Source organism: Buceros rhinoceros, unplaced genomic scaffold (assembly GCF_000710305.1).
Source record: "Buceros rhinoceros silvestris isolate BGI_N320 unplaced genomic scaffold, ASM71030v1 scaffold7688, whole genome shotgun sequence".
Classification (NCBI taxonomy): domain Eukaryota; kingdom Metazoa; phylum Chordata; class Aves; order Bucerotiformes; family Bucerotidae; genus Buceros; species Buceros rhinoceros.
This window is the reverse complement of record NW_010425097.1, coordinates 46,280-69,852: the sequence shown is the minus strand read 5'-3', so window position 1 is coordinate 69,852 and position 23,573 is coordinate 46,280. Positions and strand designations below refer to the sequence as shown.

At 38.8% G+C, this 23,573-nt stretch overlaps 1 protein-coding gene across 1 annotated transcript in view; it reads right to left on the bottom strand.

Annotated features, from left to right (window-relative positions):
• The window catches only part of CDKL5 (cyclin-dependent kinase-like 5), a 59,668-nt gene that overhangs the window by 5,118 nt on the left and 30,977 nt on the right, over positions 1-23,573 (bottom strand). The window contains exons 10-14 of the mRNA XM_010141019.1: positions 19,518-19,678; positions 16,183-17,209; positions 12,712-12,817; positions 10,506-10,629; positions 2,364-2,466 (exon numbers count right to left, since the gene is read on the bottom strand). Coding sequence (XP_010139321.1) covers positions 2,364-2,466; positions 10,506-10,629; positions 12,712-12,817; positions 16,183-17,209; positions 19,518-19,678 — 1,521 coding nt within the window. The remainder of the gene's footprint in view (positions 1-2,363; positions 2,467-10,505; positions 10,630-12,711; positions 12,818-16,182; positions 17,210-19,517; positions 19,679-23,573) is intronic.

Sequence of the window (23,573 nt, the reverse complement as noted above, 5' to 3'; positions counted from 1 at the left end):
AAGAGCGTCTGAACCAGACACCTGTGCGCACATCAGTGGGTACAGTCTACCCCTACACACCGTCCTCTTAAACAGCTGTAAGTGGAAATGAAAAGAGGTTTTTCAGTGTCTGATTGGGTCAAAAAATCAAGTTGATGCCAGCAAGTTTCCAGCTGAGGATGCAAGAGTTTTATCACTATCTCATTTCACTAATTTATTCATCTTCCCGTGAGGTACCGGCTCTAACTAGCCACGGTAGTTTTCCCTTATGCAAACCCTCGCTCCCCCTTCCCCTCTACCTCTCTTCTTAAGAGTGAGAAACAGGAATAAGGGTTTATCTATAAACCTGTCACGTCTTGTAATCAGTGACGGTTTCGGTCGCTATAGATCAAGGTACCTGTGATTTAGATGTTTTGCAAAGTCCCAGATTTTAACATTCGACACAATCCAATCTGTATTTCCTTCACAAGTTTAGTCTGGAAGTAGCTGATACACCATCTATCAGATGAGCTTTTAAAACGCTAATGGCTGGAATCAGAGTACACTAGAACAGTGCAAATTTAACACTTTTTTTTTTTTTGAAAATGCATCTCTGTAACCAATGGTCTTAGGTGTGCTATCCTTTCATGGACATTTTGATATAAAATAATCCCAGAGTTACAATCCAGACATTTTGTTCAATTGTGATGAAATGACCCTAGCTGAATTGCATACAGGTATCAAGATGAATAAGTTCAGAAGGAGAGGTGAATGCCACTGCTCTAAAACCTGCCCAGCGAGAAGGCAAGGTGCATTTTTGAGTGCTAGCGCACATGTTCCATGCAGTTCAACGAAACTAAAAAAAAATAAAAAAAATAAAATAAAAAAAAAATCACTGATAATCACTCCTCCAATTTTCAACAGGTCAGCCCTCCACCAACATCAAGAGCCATGCCACCTCACTCTGTGACAAGAGATATTTTGATTTAGTTACTTGGCTGCACCAGGAGTGAGCACGATTCACTCCATTCTGAGAACCTTCAAGACTGTAACTGCTTACAGAACCATTTCAACTTTATGTAAATGAAATTTTAAAAACTTTACTGTTTCCAGAACCGTGATTCGAGAATGAGATCACAGAATCATTTGGCTGGAAGAGATCTTTAAGGTAATTGAGTCCAACCGTTCACCCTGCACTGCCAGGGTCCCTACACCGTGTCCCTCAGCACCACATCCACACGGCTTTTAAACACCTCCAGGGATGGGGACTCCACCACCTCCCTGGGCAGCCTGATTCAGTGCTTCACAACCTCTCTGTGAGGAAGATTTTCCTGGTATCTAACCTATATCTCCACTGGTGCAACTTAAGGCCATTTCCTCTTTTCCTGTCACTTGTCACGTGGGAGAACAGACCAACCCCCACCTCTCTACAACCTCCTTTCAGTAGTTGTAGAGAGCAATAAGATCTCCCCTGAGCCTCTTTTCCTCCAGGCTAAACAACCCCAGTTCCCTCAGCTGCTCCTCATCAGACTTGCTCTCCAGGACCTTCAACAGCTTTGTTGCCCTTCTCTGAACATAGTCCATCACCTCAATGTCCTTCTTGAAGCAGGGGGCCTAAAACTGAAGACAGTACTCAAGGTGTGGCTTCACCAGTGCCGAGTACAGGGGGACAATCACTTCCCTAGATGAGATAAGATGATGTTCAGGTTACTTCAGTTCGTAGGGAGATTTTCATCCTAAAACTTTGTGAAATGTTAATATACTACTGCTCTCCGATAAAAGAAAGCTCTTTATCCCTCCCAAAACCTAGATGAAAATATAAAAGTAAATAAAAGATGCCAAAGGCTTATACCAAATAATAGAAGCTACAAAGCATTCCCCCAACAAACCACAGAATGTTAAGAACGGTTAAGACATCTTCCTTATTCCAGCCACAAGGTGCAGAAAGACCACGGAGGCTGTTATCAAGACACTGCCGTGAAAAAGACTGGAAAGCATTCTCATTTGTAACAGTTTGATGTCCTCCTAATGGGTTTCTGAAATTATTCGGCTCTGAGGACACACAATAATGCACATGCCATTGTTGGAATGGTATTATCATACCCTGCAAAAGAACTTGCCGCAACATCAGCTTAAAACTTGCGTCAAAAGTGGCTCTCAAAGGGTCTCAATAAAAACAAAGACGGGCAGGACTAGTAGGTGAGGAAATACTTGAAAAGGCAGATAAAACCCCCCCTGAACAGGAAAAGAATTGGAATTTGATACAATGAAGAAAGAAAATAAAAGAACAAATAGATACATGGAGGCATGATCATAAATAAGTGTACTGCATTAATCTAGCATATTAAAATGGTACAATTCGAAGCAGATAAACACATTTGCTGTTAGAAATACTCTATACTTACGGTTTGTGATTTCTTCTTTTTCTTCTTTATTGCCCTGAAAAAACCTTGCTTTTCTTTCTCCTTGAGCTGTTCTGAGTGACTGTTAAGGTTTTCAGGACTTTTCCTAAACACGAAATAAGGTATTGTAAGAGAGATTTTATTTTGATATTATGTAAATTGTGTAATAATGAGATTTGATGCCAAAGAATGCAAATTAGTGAACAAAGTAAAAAGATTCTTAATGTTTTAGCATTCATTGGTTCAAGGGCTACTATACAAATACTGGAAAAATAGTCGTATTAGACAGGATAGGAGGAACACAGAGTTAGTGTAAAGTGATTATATCAAACCAGTGAATAGTTATTTAGGGAAAAGGAAAGCATGCATGGGGTTTTTTGGCTTTTTTTTAAAGCCAGAATCTAATATTCAAACCAAAATAGCACAAACAAGGTCTTTTAGAAAAATGAAAATCATATCTCAAAGAACATACAAATGGTGATGAGGTATAAGAGCACAGCTCCAGTTTATCCATTCCTTGCTGGAGAGCCAGGTGTTGCAAAGTTCATCTGAGAGAACCAATTTCAATCGAACTTCCTGACCACTGCTGACATGGTTCCAACTTTATCACCAGGGAAGCTGGGGATCTAACGTTGTCCATTTCCACTTAAAAACTTTCGTTAGTTTGTTACGCATAGGTGAGACAGTGGTGGCAAAAGAAGATGACCCGAAAGTGGTACAGGTGACTTGCCTGAAGACCGAACTTCCACCTTTCAACTGCTCTGCACAGATGAATTAACTACAGCTGATAAATAACACGTTACTTTGAGTATATGTATGTATGTATGTAAAGTACTGATGTGGGGTAAAAAGATGGTTGACGTAGAACATTGGTGAGACATAACTGAACGCAGTTCCAGTGCCCTTTAAAATAGTTTGAAAACTGGAAATGGTGCAAGAAAGTGCCACAAAAATAACTTCAGAGATAGAAGGAATGGCCTACGCTAAACGAGTCAGAGATTACCATCTCTTCCCTATGTTAAAAGAACCAACCACACCAGCCCCAACGTATAGTTCCCTTGATTGCAATGCACAAGTACCTATCCAGAAAGAAATTACAGAACACTAGAAGGATCTTTAAAGTAAAGGGCAAAGACACACCAAGAACAAGCAGGTGGACGATGAAGCCAGAGAAGCCGTATTAGAAAGCAGACAGTGATTTTAACAATGAGAATCTTTTGCTACTGGCAGTTAAGACACGGATTTCTCATCTCTGACATTTCAAATCAGGACTGCATGCTCTCCTAGGAGACACACACTCATCAGGTATGCTTCTGGCCCGGACCTCAGAGAATGGATGATATTTAATGGCAACTAACACACAGAAAATCATACTGGGTGATTTAACAGTCCCTTTTCACTCTTCAGTTGTATGAAAACAAAAAAGACATTATTCCGTTGTCTTGATGGAAAACCTGAAAGAAAGCCACAGGTCTAAGGGCTACGGAGGACAAACGGGAGCAGCTTTTCTTGGAGCAACTGAAATGTGGCAACACTTAGATGTTGGCTATAGTTATCTTTGGCTTCTAATTCTGGCTTTAAATGCCACGCGATCAGCTGGTGATTCAGCTGCTACTACATGCCAAGCCGACATCTTTTTCAAAGCAAACGTGAAACATGTAATTGAGGTAGGAATCACAGGAGTCATCCTCCTTATTGATAAGAGCATATTCACTCTGGTAAGTGGTATCAGTTCCTCAATCTCCACACAAAACCACCTCGAGCTGTAAATGCTACCTGGTTCTAAGTATAAATGCGTGCAGTGTTCAAACACTGTAATAAAGTGCCATTGTTAAGGAGGAGAATGGGTTCAGAGGAAAGATTTGTAGGCAGTGAGTATGGTGAAAATTTTCCTAATTTGGATTTTTGGAGCTTGCATCTAGATCCAGGAAAAACATACAGGTGCAAAACAGATTTAACATGAAAATAACAATGCTACAGGAAAAATCTCTAGTTTAATAAAATTATTATATTTATAACACATTTTAAATATACTGGATTGCTAATATTTCCTGTCTCTATCACGTCCCTGTCTTTGTATTTGTTACCACTGCTAACCGCAGCAAGGCCGTCTTGTATTATTCACTTAAAGCACCGAGGATAAAGCCTGAGAGTAAAGACTACTGACAGCTTTACAGATTCGGTGAACTCACAAGACTGACCTAACACAGACAAAACATCTACTGAATTATTTACCAAATAATTTTTACTTAATTTGTTAGAAAAGTTGGAAGAAAGAGTGCACCTCAGGTATCATCTTGTACTCTGAACGCGACATGAATGAGGCTGAGGATCTTCTGAGCCTTTCTGAAGGAGCTACTGTGCAAACACCTCTGCAAACGTACCCCAAACCACAGCGCCAATGCGAATCACCAACCCAGCGACCGTGCAGCCCACTGAGGAGCCAGTGTCAGATCACAAGTCCCCATGTGGTTACTCTGTATCGTCCTTTACAATTTTTCAGTCTCTTGCTATGGCTTTTCTGTTCCACAGTCTATTTGAAAATAGAGATGCTAGTGAACTTAATCTTCAGAACAAAGCTTGGGGCAGTTTTGACCATACCTATTGACAGAGATTCACGTGGGTGTGATTCTTGTCTTTGGCCCAGTTAACCCAGATGAGAAAACTGCTCCCTACAGCAGATTAGGAGAGAAGAGAAATTCTGCACCAGCATTTCCTCCCTATGACTACAGTGAGCAGACAGGGAAGGAAAATAAGGGGCCGAGAACTCTGCTCATTTTCAACCGCTGCTTACCCAACAGTCAGTGGTTTTGCACCCACGGGTTTAGAGCATGAACTCCTGTGACTCATATTGCAGTACCGTTGTCCGAAAAAGCATTGACCTTGAAAAGCGACTGCTTCAGAACACACGCTCAGTTTGTGAAGAGAGGGAACATATATAGCATTACAGCAGGAAGCTTCAACACCAGGATTTTGTACTGAGTAAAAATAGAGCAGAACATTTTGATCGATGAAATGAAACACTGGGATATTTTAGGCATCCCAAAAGACAATTTTCAGACACTGGACAGTACAGGAAAAAGATAGGATTATCAGAAAAAAATCTGTGTGGTATAGTCCCTCAACACTAAACTGCGACAACGTAACTACAAGTATCTCGGTATTTTGCACAAAGCTTCAGCTCTTCAAAGCGAACAGTTACACCAGAAAGTGTTCGTGTCTCTTTCACTAGCACGTAAGACTAGCCCTAGAGAAAAGCCCCACTCAGAAAGCTCACCCTCAAGCAGAAAGCAAAGGCAAAACGTGCTGTTCTTTGTTATTTTATCTTAGTGCGCCTTCTGTGTGCTTAGAACGTATGATGTAAATCACATTGGTTATTCTCGTCTGAGACACTTGGAAAAGGCAAAACCCGAAATCCTGTGATTATCACGAGCATTTATTGCCCCTGGCAGGAAAGGTATCCATTTTCATGCAGGTACGATGAGGTGTAGCAGCAAGCACACATGGGGCAAGCAAGCCGATACGCTTGAGAATTAACAGAGAAGAACAAATAGGAAGCGTGATGCGTTCATGCTGCCACAGATTCGTACTGCAGTCAGCTCTTTCGGGGAGGCAATTCCTCACGCTTGGTTCAGTTATTCTTCAGCAACCCTAATCTCAGCAAGCAGCCTGACTTGCAAATCCTCTTTAACTGCCAGTATACTACTCCCTTTTCTGAACGACTCACAGGTAAATGAGTAAGATTTTGGCCCGATGGAGGAGTTACTGAAAAGTCTGAGGTTTTCTTCAGAAGATAAACGAACAAACACTAATTCCCCCAAGTTAACTTTTGGTTTTGCTTAAAGTAAAACCCTTGGCAGTTACAGAGTTATTACAAACAAAGGCAAGAAAAGTCAGAAACTAATGAAGCAACCTTGAACTGATGGTTTACTTAAGGTATGAATCTCAGTCCCACGATCTGAAGCCTATAGCAAAACTTTATCTAAAAGCCTGGCATTGAAAGCTTAAAAATCAGAGATAGAATTTGAGCTTTGCTCGTAGAGCTGCAAATTTAATCTGGTTTTTTTTTTTTTTTAAATGTGGAAAAGGAGACTTTATTAACTGGAATAAACCCCAGATCTACTATCTAATACACAGTACAGCACCCAAAAGCCACTAAAGCCACTAGGATCACCTGAGGTTATGGCATCCCTAAAAAACAGTATATATATACACATGTATATATACATGTGTTTTACACTCCACTGGTTATCTTTCAATATTAGTAACCACAAAAATTTGGGAATGGTTGGTTTTTGTAAACTTATGAAGTATATACTTCACTAGGCTTAGTTTTTGGATAGAATATTGATGACTACAAATTCTGGAAAGCTTCCTTGCAAGTAACATTAGAATGCATCATCTAATTTTCAGTACAAAAAACCCAACACTGATGATGGGGAAAGTGTCTTGAAAGGGGCACTGGTTAGTAGGGAGGCTCGGGTGTTGCCAAAGAGGTGAGTAAAGCACACACACTGCCAAGAGTCGTGTGCGGGAAATACAGGAAAGGAAGCTATACCGTTCGGAAGGTGAACAAGCCATGCAGGGCAGATTCCTAAAGCCTCAACCAGTGCAACAGGCACAGGTGATTTTTAAGCTTCCAAGTTACAAATTTGAAATTTCCTGGGTTTTTTTTTTTTTTTTTTTTTTTTTTTTTTTTTTTTTTTTTTTTTTTTTTTTTTTTTTTTTTTTTTTTTTTTTTACAAACTCAAGAATTCTGTAAATGAACTGGAAAATACTTCCAGTGTATCAACACTGCAAAAAGCATTTACATTGCAGTAGTTGTACTGCAGACACAGCCGAACAAGCTTTTACTAGCTTGCTCAGATACTAGTAACCTTCTAGTTTCAGGAGCGTTACGAGTGACTACATTGTTACAGGAATACTGAAACAGCAATATTGTAGGCAGTCACGTCATGCTTACAAAATAATGCATTGTTCTGGAGTCTTAAAAATTATTGGTAGATAGATAACGGTAAGTCTTTGACTCTCCTAAGAGTAGGATGTTCTTTTTTGATGTTCTTTTCTTGAATGATGGAGTTTGTCTGTGTTTATATATATTATACACATAAACAAATCTATATATCCCCATTTTATTACTTTTGCAGGAAGGTATGACACATGCTAGAGAAAATATGACAAGCTGTTTGTCTTCGTATGAACACATTTATTTGGGCATAAAAGGTCTAAACAACAGAACTTTCCAGAAGCCCTCAAATATCTTGTAAGCAACCAATGCAAACACTTCCAATGTGATGCGAGATAAAAGTTGGAGTTTATTCCAAAACGATATTTAGAACTGTAACAACGGTGAAGACAACTCAGGCCAACATTTTGACCCACTGGCAGAACAAGGCTAAGCATTTTGCCTATACCTACAGATTTTGCCCAGCTCAAGACAAAGCTCGTACAAGTGAAAGAGAGTAAAACATCTACTCTTGTACTGAAAAGGAAAAATTTTATCAAGATCAAGGTCATTTACTGGAAATGAAATTCTGGGAAAGGAAAGATTTTCTAGAAGAATTTAAAATTTGACTTTTTTTCAAATCAAGTTGACTAAAGTTCAGAAATGCTCCAATAATCTAAGAGTAAAACCTGATGACAAAAATCGAGTTTATAACATCTTTATTTTAAAGAGGTGGGACAGCGGGGACAGAGTGAAGAAATGCACACAAAGACAAGGGAACACCCGTGACAATTCAGTCCAGCAAACACAAACTCACAAAATCTTTGACAGCAGAAAGGCAACACAGAGCAATAGTATGAGAGAAGCAGTATTTTACAGCAGTGGCAAGGCCAGATGGAATACACGTCATCCGCAATTCAAGATGAATCGCCATGTACCAGTTACTTGTGTCAGTTAAACATCAAATATTTACCTCATCATAAAAGTGATGTAAGCAGAATCACATTCCATTAGAGCTTTCAACATTTTCATAAGCATCTACACAACTTCTATACGGAAAATTAAGTAGAGGAACATGGACTCTACATCACTCGGGAATCTGATTAGGCTGCATTTATGGCACAGAACAATTTTGCAACAACATTAGACCATCGCCAGGACAACTTGCAGAGTTAACATGTAGAGCTGGGCAGGAAACGTTTCAGGAAAATAAGGAATAGGAAAAGCAAAGAGGAAAACGCATGCCAAAACAGCAGTCACTTGGTGTTGCAGGCACTGCCATTCCTCCCATTTCATAAGAAGAAATGCTTATTCTTCAGCGGGTTCTTCTCTCAAAGGAGCTGTTCCACTTTGTGAAAATATTTGAGTGCTTTACCTGGATCAAAGACTTAAATCTGACTGTCACAAAGTTAATGAAGAGCCGTATTCAGCATTTCTCTGGTCCTTTCACTATTTCAACAAGATGAAGCAGATTCAAGAGAATATATTGAGGGAAATAGAGAATTTACTCCAGAATAATCTACCTGCTGGTTCAGGGTGTTCCCTTGTTAGATCTAAGATCTTGGTTCAAGCCTCTGGTTTAAATAATGAAGAATAAAGGCCCTGCACTCGTGTTCCTCACATTCCAAAAAAAACAATGCTGTCCCCAGACTTTTTGTTATTTTGAGTGTTTGTCTGGTTTTGACCGGCAATTCCATCCTGGAGCTGAAGAGCCTTCCCAATAAGAGGTTAGAGGATACCAGTCTGTTCCTTTGAAAAGTTTTGGGTTTGATAATTTGGCATTATAAGCAAAAAAAAAAAAACCAAAACAAACAAAAAACCCCCCAAAAAACCTCCTTAGTAAAAAAATTCCCAACCAGCTCTAATAACATACGCTATTATTTCATTTCAGAGTTAAAAGAACATTACATGTTTCTTTGCATTCACCACATAATAAAAGGTCATAAATTGCCAAATGATATATAAAGCAAATCAAGATACCAGTTGGCTTATGTTATATGTGAGACAGAAAGGTTCAGATATGAAGGTCAACAAAAAGGATTCAACAGTAGGAATGAATACCTTCGTTAGCCACAAAAGTCACAACATAAGCACCACCTTTTTACACACATGACTGGATTCCTCAGCTAATTCCCACCAAATGGATGTAGGTGGAGCTCCTGAAGGACAGCAAGCAGACTCCAGTGAATCAGAGCAGGTGACAAGGGTTCTGGAGTAAACATCTTCTAGTACTGACACGCGCACATAACTGGAACCCAAGCTGAAACACCACCCTGTTTCTGTTTTCAGCAGGTAATTCACAGATTGTTCATGTGAAAACACATTAAGTCGACAAAACACTGAAACAGTTCTTTAGGTAGCATGATTTTATCACACTTCCAGAGAGCAGTGTTTCAGATAGTGGTATGAAGCATAGGTGAACCACGTGAACGCATACAGTCCCACCAATCCTCTGAAGCTCCACTTGCTTATTTTTATTCAGTGTGCTTTACTGTGACTGAACAAAGTAGATTATTTCAGACCTGAACAGCTCGGAGAGCAACAAAATTCAGATATTCCCCTTCAAGTCCTGCAAAGCTACGCATACACTGTCATTCTTCAAGCGTAATCACAGTTAACTGTTGTATGTTACATAACGGAGCCATGTGATGCTTTTAATCTTTTAAAATCAATATACACCATTAAGATGTTACTTCATCCATTTTCCCATAGAATGTACTCACTTCCTTCTGTGGTGCGTAAGCAAAAAGAGCAACAGTCCCCATTGTAGGGTGATTATATTCTTCATTAATACAGTTCTACTTTATATATGGAAACATGCATTTTGATATCTTTTCCATTTGTCTGAGAATTCATGCTTCTGGAATCCACAGATGAAGCTACAGCCGTGCTATCCATACTATATCCACACAAGCACTTTGTATTATCTTTAACTGAAGATTAATAATGGGGAAAAAAAAAATCAGGAAAGACTGGACAACAGTATATAACCTTTAATGCATTCAGTGTGATGCTGTAAGGAAATTTTTCTTGTTGCTCAAAAGGGGACAGAAAACATGCAATGTCAGTATAGTCAGAGGAGGTAACTAAGCACGTACAGACGACTGCAAATTCTGAGAAAAAGTTGGGTTTTTTCCCTCTTGTTAAAAATCCCTTTTTTCCCTGCCATTCTCTACACATCTGTGTAAATAACAACTCACCAGGTATCAAAGGTGGTTTGTCTCTTTGAGTGGTTTGCCACCGTGCTGCTGTCTGCTGGTAACACAGAGGCTCTGTTTGACACGTTATTTTCTATGTACGTACTCTCCGGTCGTGGAGATGGAACTGAACAGAGAAAGAGCAAAAAAAATGTACACTGAGCTCTGTCAAAAATCTTATCTTCCAGTTGTCTGCTTCCCCTCTATCTCTTTCACGGACACAAGAGAGTGAAGACACAGCTGTACTTTATGTATGACTGAAAAAGCACACTTTTTTTACAGTTTAGAAAGCTGTTGTTTCGCGATCCTTGCAAGGTAATCTAAGTTGTAAAATGATTAGAACTTGGCTAAGCTGTTACTAGATTTGAGAACATCTTCATCTGTAAGGACCCACAAATGTGATTGGTATTTAAAAACATGAAACAGAATAAAAGGTGGGAATGCTGTTATCAAAGACACAAAATACTATACTTTGTCTTCACCTGGACCGTAAAAAAAGTAGCACCCATCCTGAAAAATATTACTTTGGATTTTAATGTAACTAGGAGTTTACTCACTAAAAATAAACGGATCAAAATCAGATATTATGTATTTTTCGAACAGACATAATGTGGTTTTGAAAATACGTTACACATATCTGGAAGATAAATTTTCTAGAATTGTGAATACCACCTGGATTAAAAACTGATCAGGCGTTAGTTGCAGCATTACTGCAGATCACAATATGCTACCTGTAAAAATCGAATCTGTGAGATTTTGTTCAAGCTGTAGCACAAAGGCACATACTAATAACCTTTCTATCGAGTCAGCATTTAAGAACTGCATAAATAAAAATTTACTTTTTCATAGTAACTTCTTCTATAAACGGTTTTTGCCTATACTATTATTCATGTATGATTTAAATATAGTATCGCTTTTCCAAAGCGATAATTAGGTCTGTGAACTAAAATGTATTTGTTTCATAGATATAGTTAAAGAGGAAGAAAGCTCTAGTTTACAAAAAGGAATTGAATAAAGCCCAGACCTACAGTTTCTTTAGCATATGCCTTATGGAAAGTCATTCTTCCTTGGAACATTTGTTTCACTACGAATAAAAAAATTAAGGATAATTCATGTCCAATTTTAGGAGTGTTTTAAGAATTAATAAAAGCAATTCAGGACTGAGAATTCTTCAAGATTTTCTGTGGCATGTGCTACAAAACCTTTCACGAAAAGCATTGCTCAGAACAAGTTGCTCAGTGGAAGCTTTAATATCGCTCGCAGGTTTTAACATTGCGATGGGATGCTTGCAAGGACTGGCAGGTTTTAACACATCTAAATCGGGCCATCAGCCAAGTGATCGACCTGAAGAGGATCAGAGGGAGATTTGTGGCTCTGCTAAGGTTATTAGGTGACTCATAATCAAACTTCAGCTGATTGGGACTTCTTAAGGTACAGGGGAGCCCCACGAGCCTCCTAACACTTGCAGGACAGTAATTAGCTTCTTATCATCCTTGCCTTTTTCAAAAGGATTACCCACATTTCGCCCTGAGACAGCTGCTCAGAAACCACCGTCTTTGGTTGTACCATAATAGAACAACATCTCCTGGTATGTGTATGTATACACGCATATGAACATATATATACACATGTATATATGCATATACACAGTGCTGTGTTGTTATTTATTCTGAACTGGAATTATTTAAGTGTGTTTTTGCTTGCAGGATATCCTGATCTTTAGTAAGTCTGAACTAAACAAATGAACACAGGTTTTGAGCAACAAAAAACTAGCAGTACAGTTCCGTGCACCACAGTATGAGAAACAGATCAGTAAGGACGTTAACGCGTTACAAGTACAAAAGTGTTTTGATTGTGTTAATAGGAACTTAAAATATAAATTAAAAACATAAATTAACTACTTACTCTGGTAATATCAGTTTGTTTTGTTCAACTGCCCCTGATAAATTATCTTCTACTTTACACGGTACTGCACTGGATATACTTTTCACTTAGAGTGAGTCATTTGCAAATAAATAATATGATACTAACATAGTGACTGCATACAACCCAGCAGGTCAACCCAGTCTCTGAAAGTGGGGTACAATTCTTTTCCCAATAAACTTTTTTAGTTGCTCATATTAGTTTCTGTATCCATTTCTGCTACTTAATTTGTATTCCACATTAAAATAATTATCGTTTAATCTTGAAAGATCCACCATAAAATTACCTCTGTAAAAGCTGCCAACTCTTCTCGGAACAGGGTCATTATACAGAATTCTATTTTCCTTAGTAGATGCTCCATCTTCTGTGTGTGGATCATGATATGCTCCACCCTAAACAAAAGAACCATCAACTATTTAAAATTAAAGATTATAAACTGATTTGCAGTTTTTAACCAACACACATAAGTAAGAAACTCTGAACTTAACCACACACGATTTTCCTTTCACATTGTTAGTAACTGTGAATATAAAATCACAGACTACATAATCAATAAGGATTTGGGTTTGCCGCTTGCTTTTTCCTAAATGACGAAAATGGCAACGACAAAATTGTGCCTTCTAGTTGTAATTTTAAACACTTGAGCGTGATTCAGACCCTCAGATTTCTGCGGTGAATGAAACACAGTTGTAACATCTCCGGAGGAATCTTTTACTAGAGGCCCTGTTAAATTAATTTCTGACGGAAAATCTGGTCGCTCTGCTACTGGCAAATTTTAAAAAGCAAACAGGAGATGCATATAATTTGTGATAATTGCAACATCAAAGCACTATCTCTTATCAGCTGTTACACAGTAGTACCTAGAGGGACCAAAAGTCACAAAATATACTGAATGCAAAAGAAGAGGTATCCCTGAACTAAGAAATCTCTAAGCTAAATAGTTAAGTCAGACAGGATAGCGAGAAGAATATATATTTTCCTGAATACAGTACTTCCTGGCGGTCCTTCAAGCAAAAACTGAAGTAAACCTTCAGAAACATCCATACATAACTTGCCACCAAATACGACTTAATCCTACTCTGAAATGAAGCAGATGCTCCAGTTTTTCCCTGCAGTATGGACCAGCCAGATAAAATTCCGTACTCTCTACAAGATCCCACGGGAAATGGTACTGAAGCCCCTCTATGTATTTAAATCTAGAATGTCCGAGAAGGACAAAGGTTAAAAATTCAAAACCACAAAAACCCCAACCAGAACTAAAAACTGGGATTTCATGTCACTACATGAGTGATTTGCAAAATCTGTTTTGCTTTTTATTCATGAAGATCTGACCTCACTGTCACAGACAAAACAACCCTCGAAACTGTGCCAAGATGAGAAGTGCAGATAAAACCATTCTTTAAATCACAGTTTGATTCTTCTATAATTTACAAGAGAATGAAGCATTGAATAAATTACTACTTGTGTAGGATATCTCTTTTTTTGTCAGCAGTTAAGTTACAAATATGAGACAGTAATAGCGACTTGTTTTCTTCTCCTTGCCCCCTTATATGTACATTTAATTTAATATTAAAAAGAACCCTTAAAACTAAAGTCTCTTACTGAGACTTGAAAAGTCCCTAAACTAATACTGAACGAGAGTCTTCTTTTCTTTTTCTTTTTTTAAAGTAAGATTTAAAGCCTAGCAAAAAAAGACTTTTTCTTTAAAAAGTCTTGGTACAGTTAAAGAGAAAATTAATGAAAAACTACAAACATGGAAGTGAAGAAACTTCACAAAATAAGAACAGAGTGAGAGAAGCAGTGGAACTGATTGAAAAAAAAGGAAAATAATAAAGAATCTTTGAGAACTCTCCTGATTTTTTTAGTTCGGTAATCCTGAGGGAGGGGAAATTTTCAAATTTCTAACGCGGAATGTAAAAGAAAAAAAAAGGATAGGAAGGAGCCAAAGAATGACTTATTTGTGAAAATGCCTTAACCAGGAACTGGTTTGTTACTGAAAGTAGTATAAACAAACAAAACCAGCTTTGTGAATTTACAGATTGGCCATTTGAGAATTGTTCCTTTCAACTTCTGGTGTTTGAAACACAGATTTAAAAGCATTAATTGAAGGCTTAAGCTTAAAAACACTGGCCATAAGAGATAAAGGCAAGTTCTTTACAACTGACTAGGCATTCCAAAGCAAAGAAAAATGAACAAAAATGTAAGTATTAAGATACACATCATATTTTCTAATTAAAATAAGCATTTGTCAACCAATTGTCAAAAGACAAAGAATGATCTGATAAAAACAATCAGCCTCTACATAATATGAAATGAAAGTCCTTATCAAATTAATATCATAATGCAGAAAAAGATCTTAATGCACTGAAGAGCACAAGGTAGCGTGAGCTTTTACTATCAAAACCTCAAGTTTTATTTTTTTTTTTTTTCCTTCTACAGTAACATCCTGAAGAATAAGTAACATTTAACTGGACTGAAATGAGAGAGATAAAACCGACTACACACAAAAAAGCCCCAAGCTGGTTTTGAAATGGAGCTGCTGTAATCCCTTCTAAGTGGCTTTGGGGTTTTTTGGCATTACTTTGTTATTTCTCCTATTCTGATGAGATCTTATCTCACGTGTGAATACACATGATCCTGAATGGGGGAGATGTGCTCAGTCTGAAAAGCCATTATGCCTTTTTTTTCCTGCCGGACTGAAGAGGCAACAATTGCCTGAAAGGACTTTTTTTATGGTATCTGCAGACCAATGTCAAGCCAGAGCTACACTTATCTCTTACGTGAACTAAGTACGCAGAATTTTGTAGTCTCTCACAGAAAAGCGTAATTTTTATGCTTTTTATGCAAATAATATTTACAGCTCTGACTTCCTTCAATTTGTCAAGAAATCTGAACTAGATATTCTTTCCTTAGAAGCCACTTGATCACAGATGTACAGACAGACACACAAACACTCACTTTTGTGCGTGTCTCTGCGCTGTTTTGCTCCACCTTGGATCAGTGGTATAGCAATTTAAAGATCTGTGGACAAACGCAGTCACCTTTACACATATCTGATGTGTAAAACATCAGATAATTCACAGGCGTGGTGTAAGGAATGTAAATCATCACCATAACTAGCCCTTCCTCCGCTCATTAAATAATGCTCACAGTAAAACACAAAAACGTACCTACTGACAGTCATCCCTGTAACGAGTTAATTTACCAGTGGCTTTTCCAACGTAAAATCTCTAGACTATCCCAGTTATTTATTTTACTAATCAAGAAAACACTGCAAGTTTTTGTACTGTTCTAGTAAATTGTGGCGTTTCAGCAATAAAATCCTACTGTGAGTGAAAAGTTCACTTCAAAGATTAATATTAGCATAACAGAAACACATACAAGAAAAGTTAAATAAAAACACAAGTGAGAAGGTTAATTAAGCAAAACAGTGTGATAAAAATGGCATCAGACAACATAACTACAGACTAGAAAATACTATGGAAATTTTAGCTTGGGACAAATTTTTCTATTCTCATATTTCAGTACTTCAAGGGAATGGTATCGATAGTCCTTTTTTTTTTTTACAGTAGCCTCTCATTTTGCACTTGAAATATTTCACCCTTCTGAAAAAAAAATCCCAACATCCCTCGACTTACAAGACAAATAAAAGAATAACTGCAACCCAACAAACAAAAGAGAGAAAGCAGGAACACTGTCTCCCTGTGAGGAAAGAGAGGAAAGCGAGCCTTTCGTAGGAGGCAATACTGGAACTAACCCTGTTAGTATCTTCCGTACAGTCTTCTCTTGACGAGCCAACAGATCTTGTGAGTGACTTATGCTGCACCTGTGGAGATAACAGTTGCAGGCTGTTTGCTCTGGCTGCCATCCCTTGCCCTACGCTCAAGCCACCCTCTGAGCCCTTTGACCTCACTCTGTCCCGGCTCACATACATAGAGTGTCTATGAGGGCGCTGCTGTGAAGAAAAAGGACTGGTATAACCTAGACCATAGGAAAAAGATTCATGTGGAGCAGATAGAGAGTGGGAATGGCTTCCATCCATGTGATCTGGCAGTTTTAACTCCTCCATTGTTTTGGAGTGTCTTGTTGAAGGTCTTCGGGTGTCCAGGGTACCCTCGCTGCGGTTATTCCTCCCAGATGGACTGAGCAAAGTTCTGTTATCGCTGTGTCGCGGAGCAGTTGGACTGGTAGGAGAGTTCAAGTCCATACAGCTGGATGGAAAATACCTGCTGCTGTTTGGTTCTGCAGCTTGGGCCCTGGCCTCAGAAAGGTTGCCCACAGATTTCGAGTCTGTCAGAACCCCATGGCTCTTTGACTTTGTCCGATACGAAGGACTCTTAGAAGACTGTGGGATAGTATCAATATAGCTGTGGCGACTGTGCTTATCGCCGGGTTGCAGTGTCCCAGTTTTACTTTGAGAAGTTTCCATAAACGAGTGCCGGTTCTGCTGAGATCTGGTGTTAGATTTCAGGTACTTTGTGCCTGAACCATCAGAACTTTTTGGGTCCACATTAAAATCAAATTCTGTTTTTGACTTTGTTTCCTTTGGGCTGAGAAGATGTGGCATGTTGTTATTGGCTAGATCCTTGTTGCCAGATCCAGGCGTGTTGCTTGATTTTTTTGCATGCATTGGACTAGGTGCAGGTCCAGGAAGGTTTCCATTTAAAAAGCTTTCATTTGCTGGAAGACCCTCTTCTCTTGGCCCGCCAACCCCTAGTGTCTGCATATCCTTGCTGTTTGATCTGTGGTGTGACTGCAAAGCAGAACTTTTGCTGGCTTGATTTCTACATTAAAATGCACAAAGAAGCATTAATATACCAGATTACATATTCATGCATTAATAATGTCAACAACAGTACACTCATTTCAGAAAGGAGTTGCCATTTACAAACACAAAATTTAACTGCAATAAGATCAAATGCTGCCAACTAGGCATCAGAAGCTCCACTAAAATAACAGATTTGCAAGTGTTGGTACATTGTTGTTTCTTTTTGGTTATGTTCCGGTGGACAAACCAGTTTCATGGATTTTGCTGACAAAAAAAATGAAGATATAAAATCCAATCATAGAAATTCCAGCATGTATTTACACATTTATGCATGTGTGTGATAATGTATGTGCATATCAATAATGTAAGCACTACATTATGAAAATTAGCTGTATATCCATTAAAAAACTCTTAAATACACCTGGCATATCAAAGTGAAGGTAGAACAATAAAGTATGCCAGCCCTATTAAAAAAATCCCGCTGATAGAATCAGTGCTGCAGGCCCTGTAATGAATGTCTGATCTGGAGAGGGAGGGGAGGGAAGAGGAGACGGAAAAGAGGTTATTGTGCTGCTAAAGACATCCAGATGGAGCAAGCCTGAGCTCAGTGTAACAGCCCTGTAACACTATACCCCAAACCAGGTCTACCACAGAAACCCCAGCTTTTGTGGAACTTGGCGCTATCCCAGTTCTGGGCACACTAACTCATCCCCAAAGCTGCCTCTGAAGTGCTCTGCAACCAGACCGCCTTGGTGCAGAGCCATTTGGTGATGTCCTTAACCTCCACTCTGCTTTCCATTTGCCCTGTTTCGGGCTTACAGGACTGATATACGCCTTGGTTCTGCAAACATTCAGCCTGAATTTATTTGAGCAGTATTTATTATCTCAGGTTGTCTGGCATAAAACCAATTCTGCTTCTGGACTTAGGCTGGCATTGCAAAGTAGCCATGACCAAGCAGCGTTGCAGCTGTACTTGTTAGCCTTGATGGACACAGACCAACTATGAGCAGGTAACTTATTTCTGTATCAAATCTACGATAATGTAACTCAGATATATTACTGAGGATTAAAGGGAGAGTTCACTGTACAGGTGAGTTTGTACCTTTGTTGAACTTGTTGATAATTATGATTGGATAATCCTAGCAATTTTTATACCTGAGATTTCTGTATTACCCACTTTCATTGATCTAATGACGTACTTCATTACAGCTTCTAGAAATTTAGCAATTTTAAATGCTTATTGAAGGTATTAGTTAAAAGGGAGTATATTTTTTAAAAACTTAAGAGACAGGAGGAACCCAGTAATTTTAAATTTAGCAGTGAGGCAAGCCTTTTAGACAAGAAGTTTCCCATGGATCTAGGGGTTTCCTTTCTGAATTCACATCTCTAATGATAAACTTCTAGGTATCTATAAGGGCAGCTAAAACTTTCTGGCATCTGTGAAAAAGTACAGACCATAAATGTCATCATCCCAAATACTAAAATGAGTAATTTTTTTAATCGCACAGGAACAGCTAAAGAAAAACATGGCTACATCTAAAAGCAACTATTATTCTGCATACCTCAGAGGGTAACCTTCATGAATGCTTTTGTCCGTGGGGCTCTTTGTACTGAAATACATCACCCACCAGTAAACCTAGTTCACTGATGTATTAAAATCAAGTGGACTCTCTCAAGCTACGTGGGTCCAACAAAGACGACATTGAGCAAATACACCCTGCTTTAAGTTCAAGTACACTAGACTTGATTCATAACTGCAACTGGAGACCAAATTCTGTTCATCCCTCGTTTAGAGCATAATCAATGCACACGATTTTCAGGGCATTTAACTGCTAAAAATCCGGGTGAATTTTGAACTTTCAAATATCAAAACCTTGGACACATTTGCACATGTATAGTAATGGTAGCATGCCAAAGAAAAGAGCATTCCTTTGGAATCTCAGGCATCCTCCAAGCCACAAAATTCCTACTTTTGTTGAAGAAGATGGCTAACACTTTAAGATGCATAAGCCAACTTATTTTTCCCTTGTCATATGCAGAAATGGCTTGAACTTTTGTTGTTGTTTTTTTTTTTTTTTTTTTTTTTTTTCCAAGAAGCATTCAGCTTGTTGCAGAAAGGAAAAACTCCAGCTTGACTAGCTAAAATACAGAACTGTGTCTGCTTCCTTTATTCAGCGAGGCAACAAGGAACACTACGTACGTCTCAACGTGCCTAAACTGTCAAACGACTTCTTTTCTGGTAGATGATGTCGTATGTAGAGCACAATAGCAACCTGCTCTTCGGCAGAGCAAATGAGTGATGACAGTGACGTGACTACGTTTACCTGTTAGATAACGTGTTGCTGTCTGTATGGTAAGGTTTTCTCTTAGCTGACCGCGAAGGCGAGCTTCCACAGCGATCCAAGAGTCTTTGGGTTTGAAATGAAGGATGGTTCAAGCATTGTTCTGTCAAATATCTATCTGCAGGATCTAACTTCAGTAAATTCTTTGGAAAACAAATCCCAACATTTAAATGTTAGTATCTGTAATTGCACCAGCAAGAAATATAACAAAGAACATCACTGGGATAGTTTTTTAATCTCGAGAGTTTCTCTGATTACATGAAACCGATAGAATAATTTCATGTTGCATTAACCTACAAATGATACAAAATAAACAGTTACAAAACCTATGTTCTAGTTCGGAGATGGAAGGCTTTGGAACAAGGACATGGGAACACTTACGCAAACAAAAATAGTCTTTTAACTTTTTAAAGCCAGGTTTTTTTAAAATATACAAATATAAGAGTTCTGTTTTTTACTTCTAGAGTTCAAGCCCACCCATATTTTTACAGAACTACCTAAACTGTTTACAATACACTCAGAATAATAGCTGCCTTACAATTCTGTTAGATCTGCTGTGATTCCAAACACAGACACTTTCTGACATGTAGAAAACACTTAATCACAAAATTGAAAACCTGTAGGTTGGGTATTTTGGTAAGTTTGAAAGGTTTATAGCAGGAACAGGGTAATATAAAACTTACCTAGGAATATTTGAACCTGCATGACTGTCAGCAAGGATAAAAGTTTGAATGGCTATTAACAAAAAAAAAAAATAGCTATTTTTTAAGGGTTATGTAGGTTGAATAGAGAACAGTGGAATTATTAACTTTTTCCCTTTTTTTCTAGTGCTCATCACATTAGTGGCTCAAATGTCCAAACAAACACGAGAAGACCACATGTGATTTCCACATTCCTCCTCAGAAAAGAGGATGTTCAGAAGTTTCCCTCAAGAGCCTGTGCACCAACCTGCAGAGCCTGGACCACAAGCAAGGAGAACCAGAAGTCCATAGGGAATCACAAAGCCATGGACCTGCCTGGCATCGTAGAGAAATAGTGGGACAGGGCTGATGGCTGAGGCATGGTCACTGAGTACAGCTGGCTTCAGAAGAAAGTGGGCGGGGAGGAAGAAGAGTAGCACTCCATATAATTGAGTTCCTGGATGGTATCAAACACCAGCATGAAACAGAAGGTATATGCGTTGACAGTCTCTAGGTCAGGACCAGAAGGGAAAGCAATATTTTTGATGTTATGGTGGGGGTTTGCTACCAATCAGGCATTGAAGAGTATGAAGAAGATGGAGAGGACAACACTCTCAACCACAAGCAGAAGTATCTTGATCACAGGTCCTCATCCTTATGGCAGACTTCAACTATCCAGACATCCAGCCTGAGCAGAGGATCCAGATTTTTAGAATACATTGTGCGGCAATTTCCTAGTGCAGCTGCAGGCAAGGCAAACCAACCAAGGGTAGGACTTCAATCTACTTGACCTGCTGCTCACCAACAGTGAAGTACTGGCGACAAATCTGATCAGAGGAGACAGCCTGAGCTGTAGCAAACATGAGATGATTACAGTTAGGATTCAAAAGAATGGTGGGAAGATAAGCATCAGGGATAGGAGTCAGGGACTTCAGGAAAGTGATTTTCAGCTTCTATTACTGGGCAGAATCTCCTGAAAAAGTGGCATCAAAGGAAGGGCGTCCAGGAGAGCCGCTTGATTTTTAAGAGAATTTTAAATTCTTGAGAGTTCAGGAACAAAGGATCTAATTGTACAGAAGACCACAAAATTTTGCATAAGGACAGGTTGGCTAAATAGGAATTTTTTTAATGAACAAAAATGCAAAACAGGAGTGTATAAGAAGCAGAGTCAAGAACAGGATGCAAAGGAGGACGACAAAAGCACTGCATTAGCACAAAGGACAGTCCACTTTGGAAGGCCAAAGTCCAGCTGGAACTAAGGCAAGTGGAGAACATCAAGGGCAGAAAGAAGGGGCTCTCCAAGTATTCTAGTTGTAAATGGATGCTCAGAGAAAATGCATGTCTGCAGCTGAATGGGGGTGACAACTGAATGACAGATGATATGAAAGAGACTGAAATACTCAATGTCTTTTTTGCTCTAGTCATCACATGCAAAACCAGCTCCCAACTCCCAAATGCATGCTTGCAAATCAGCATGATTTGTGAAGGAGAGGCGAGGAGCAACAAAGAAACAGGCCAAACGGATGCCTCTTCATTAACCTAGTCCAGAAATGCTCTCTAAACAGAGACATATCCATAACACACTACTGTAGCTGGCCTAAGTTCAAGTGTGGGTTATTCACTAATCTGGTAATCAGACCTGAGGTCCCTGGGAATGCTGATAATGAGGAACACACCAAGCGTGGACATGTGCCAGCCTATCCAGTGTCGGGAGAAGACACAGGCATACAGCAAACTATGTGCAGCATTTGTAGCATGCGACTTTACTAGAGGAAAACAGAAGAGACTTGTTGTCTTTTGCTCATTCTTTAGCAATGTTGCAACTCCTGAATTAAGTAATGTAGGTCAAATACAAAATACTCCCTCTACAGAATCCCTGACCTTTCTCACCTTGTAGGGAGAAATACAGACAGAAAAGTTGAAATAATTATTCAAAGCAGAATGAAATTATTTGGAAACTTGTGTTTCCCTAAAATTCAACTGCTTAATTTCACAACTTTGTAACTTTTAAATCACACCAAAAGAAACCAAAAGACATTGAGATACAACATAAAAACCAGGATAAAATGAAAATAAATCCCATGCCAGCATGTGTAACAATGGTCTGAAGAATGATCTTGAAATTGCTGTTCTGCGCTATATGCTACTACAGCTTGAGACACAGCTAACTACGATGCCTGAAAAAAAAAAAAAAAAAAAATCTGTGAATCGGAAAACAGAGGAGAATGTACAATACCAAAACACGCGATTATATGCACCGAGGTACCTGCAGACTCTGTGAAACCAAGATAAAAGCTATGCTGACTCTCCTCATAAGCCAGGGAGATTAAATGAAAGTGATTAGAACTGCTGCTTTGAAGAAAAGAGTAGAGCAAATTCGGTGGATTTCTGCTGGCTACATCAACACTGCTAAAAGCAAGTAAACACCCAAGTATACTCTAAAACAGATGATCTCTGGTTTCCACGACAACTGATGCAGATGGGCTTGGGACCACACAATTCATTTGGAGTTGATTAGCCATATCCACAGCCCCTATTTGTCCCAGATTGCTTTTAACTCTTAGGCAGTACCCCTGTGAATTTATACCTCATTTTTTTACATCATGACTTTTTTTTTTTCAGCTTACTGTGTAAGAAATAATGGGAGGATTGTACTGCAGCTTACCACGGCGATGTTTTTACAGTACAATAATAAGGACAACAGTATGTGTTGCATACCCAGGAATACGGCACAAATGCATAGCACAGTACTTTACAGTGTTTGGCCATTTTGAGGGGAGCCAGCTTCTCCTGATCCCCTGTAAGAAACTCTCTCAGGACCATATCCTAGTTGGCCATGGATTACTATTCGACTTGTTCCAAAACAGGACTGAAGAGTAACTTAACATACACGCTGTGTAGAGGTGAGTGATCGCAGGCAGATTAAGGGCTCAGGTAAAAAAAAAAAATTATCGAGCATTAGCTTTATCTTTGACAACTGTCTGCATCCTCATGCTTATCCAACCACAAATTAACAACTCAGGTTAGTCTAATACTCTGTGGATTTATCTAAATTTATTATCGGTCGAGAGCTCCTACTTCAGCATTACTAAGGTAACCTGTCCAGCTGAATGCTCATCAGTGCAAAGGCGTATTGCTGAGAGTGATTTTGTCTGGATTATGTATTGTTTATACGAAATTTATTTGTACATTTGAACAGACTCTCCTGGCATTTGCAAGGAGTATTTTCCTGATTGCTAGAAAATAATCCAGCCTTCCTACAAACAATGGTGATCTCAAAATAACTCAGAAAGAAGTTCACAAATACTTTTAAGATGTATTGTATTAGGAAACAAAGATAAAGAGTCACTTACATCTT